Here is a 1885-nt window from a genome sequence, read left to right as displayed (position 1 = left end):
GGAAAGGGAAGGGGTCAGGGAAGCGGTTATGGAAGTGGAAGTGGTCATGGAAGCGGTCAAGCTCAGGGAAGTGATCAGGGAAGCGGTCAAGCTCAGGGAAGTGATCAGGGAAGCGGTCAGGCTGAGGGAATTAGTTATGGAAGTGGAAGTGGTCAAGCTCAGGGAAGCAATCAGGGAAGTAGTCATGGAAGTGGAAGCGGTCAAGCTAAGGGAAGCGATCACGGAAGTAGTGATGGAAGGGGAAGCGGTCAGGGAAGTAGTTATGGAAGTGGAGGTGGTCATGGAAGCGGTCAAGCTCAGGGAAGTGATCACGGAAGTAGTCATGGAAGTGGAAGCGATCAGGGAAGAGGTCAAGCTCAGGGAAGCGATCAGGGAAGTAGCTATGGAAGTGGAAGTGATCAGGGAAGAGGTCAAGCTCAGGGAAGCGATCATGGAAGTAGTTATGGAAGTGGAAGCGGTCAGGGAAGTAGCTATGGAAGTGGAGGTGGTCATGGAAGCGGTCAAGCTCAGGGACGCGATCACGGAAGTGGAAATGGTTATGAAAGTGGAAGCGAACAGGGAAGAGGTCAAGCTCGGGGAAGCGATCAGGGAAGTGGTTATGGAAGTGGTCAAGCTCAGGGAAGCGATCACGGAAGTAGTCATGGAAGTGGAGATAGTTATGGAAGTGGAAGCGAACAGGGAAGAGGTCAAGAACAGGGAAATGGTTATGGAAGTGCAAGTAGTTATGGAAGTGGTCAAGCTCAGGGAAGTGATTACGGAAGTAGTCATGGAAGTGGAAGCGATCAGGGAAGAGGTCCAGCTCAGGGAAGCGATCAGGGAAGTAGCTATGGAAGCGGTCAAGCTCAGGGAAGTGATCAGGGAAATTGTCAGGGATGTGGTTATTGAAATGGGCATTTTGCATAACCTTTACTGGAGATCTTTTCAATTCAGAGCTTTATTCATATGGCATGTTTTCCTTGTTTGCTCGGTTTAGAAATCAATCAAATAAAGAATTTCTTGATTTAAAGATTTTGTTTTTGTTATTTGGCTGCTTTCTGGCATCAGTGCTTTGTGCAAGTTTCTCTCCCTGAGACCCAAACACCGCTGGACATCCCTGAAAAATATTAGTCCATTTTTACACAAAATATACAATGTTATGTCTTGGGGACTCCGCTAGGAATGAAATCTTTTTATTTTTTTTTATTTTTTTTTTTTGCTGCAGCTGTCACACCTTCTGCAAACTCTTAGCATTTTTTTTTTTTCTGTATTCTCATGGAGGTTCTTCAGCTGGTCAGGAGTGACAGATGCATCTGCCTCATGGGCTGCAGTCAGTTTCTCCTCTGTAGTACATGTCATCCATTTTTAAGAAGTACTTGAACTACTACTAGTAGGCCGCTTAAGTAGGCCTATATTTTTGGTCAAAAATAAAAATCTGTACTTCCTGTATCTGTACTTTTAAGTATAATTTGAGTTGTGTGTGTGGGGTTTTTTTTTTTTTTACACCCCTGTAAAGAGGTAATGCCTGCCTTCATAGATCTAATTGGTCAACTGTTATTTTGACATTGACGAGTGGTGTTAGACTGCTGACCGGCTTAGATGAGAAAGTACATTATCTTTGTGGCACCAGTGTTCAGTTAGTGTTATTAGGCAGTTATTTTATAAGCCTGTAAATGCAGACACCTGGATCTCGTGCTGGGAACTGTAGTGTGTTTGACTTCATGCGGAGCTGCGCAGACCGATCGGCGAGAGTTGCAGCTTGCAGTCAGGGGTGGAGTTGACTATGCATGGTTACTGCCTGGTTTTAGATAAGCCAGCTAAGTCATTTCTGGTCAACTGTCAAAATCAGCTGTGCTATAAGGTAATGCCCTTTCTCTACATAATTTACAATTTAAAGAGATTGTTTGTC

General features: G+C 44.7%; 1 protein-coding gene across 1 annotated transcript in view; it reads left to right on the top strand.

The window, feature by feature from the left end:
* The window catches only part of LOC107657316 (keratin, type II cytoskeletal 3-like), a 15426-nt gene extending 14422 nt beyond the window's left edge, over positions 1-1004 (top strand). Inside the window, exons 12-13 of the mRNA XM_016445358.1 lie at positions 7-156; positions 211-1004. Of these exons, the coding sequence (XP_016300844.1) occupies positions 7-156; positions 211-973 (913 nt within the window). The 3' untranslated portion in view covers positions 974-1004. The remainder of the gene's footprint in view (positions 1-6; positions 157-210) is intronic.
* Positions 1005-1885: the final 881 nt, after the last annotated feature.

This window comes from Sinocyclocheilus anshuiensis, unplaced genomic scaffold, assembly GCF_001515605.1.
Source record: "Sinocyclocheilus anshuiensis isolate Anshui unplaced genomic scaffold, SAMN03320099.WGS_v1.1 scaffold239, whole genome shotgun sequence".
Taxonomy (NCBI): Eukaryota; Metazoa; Chordata; class Actinopteri; order Cypriniformes; family Cyprinidae; genus Sinocyclocheilus; species Sinocyclocheilus anshuiensis.
This window is presented reverse-complemented; position numbering and strand designations above follow the sequence as displayed.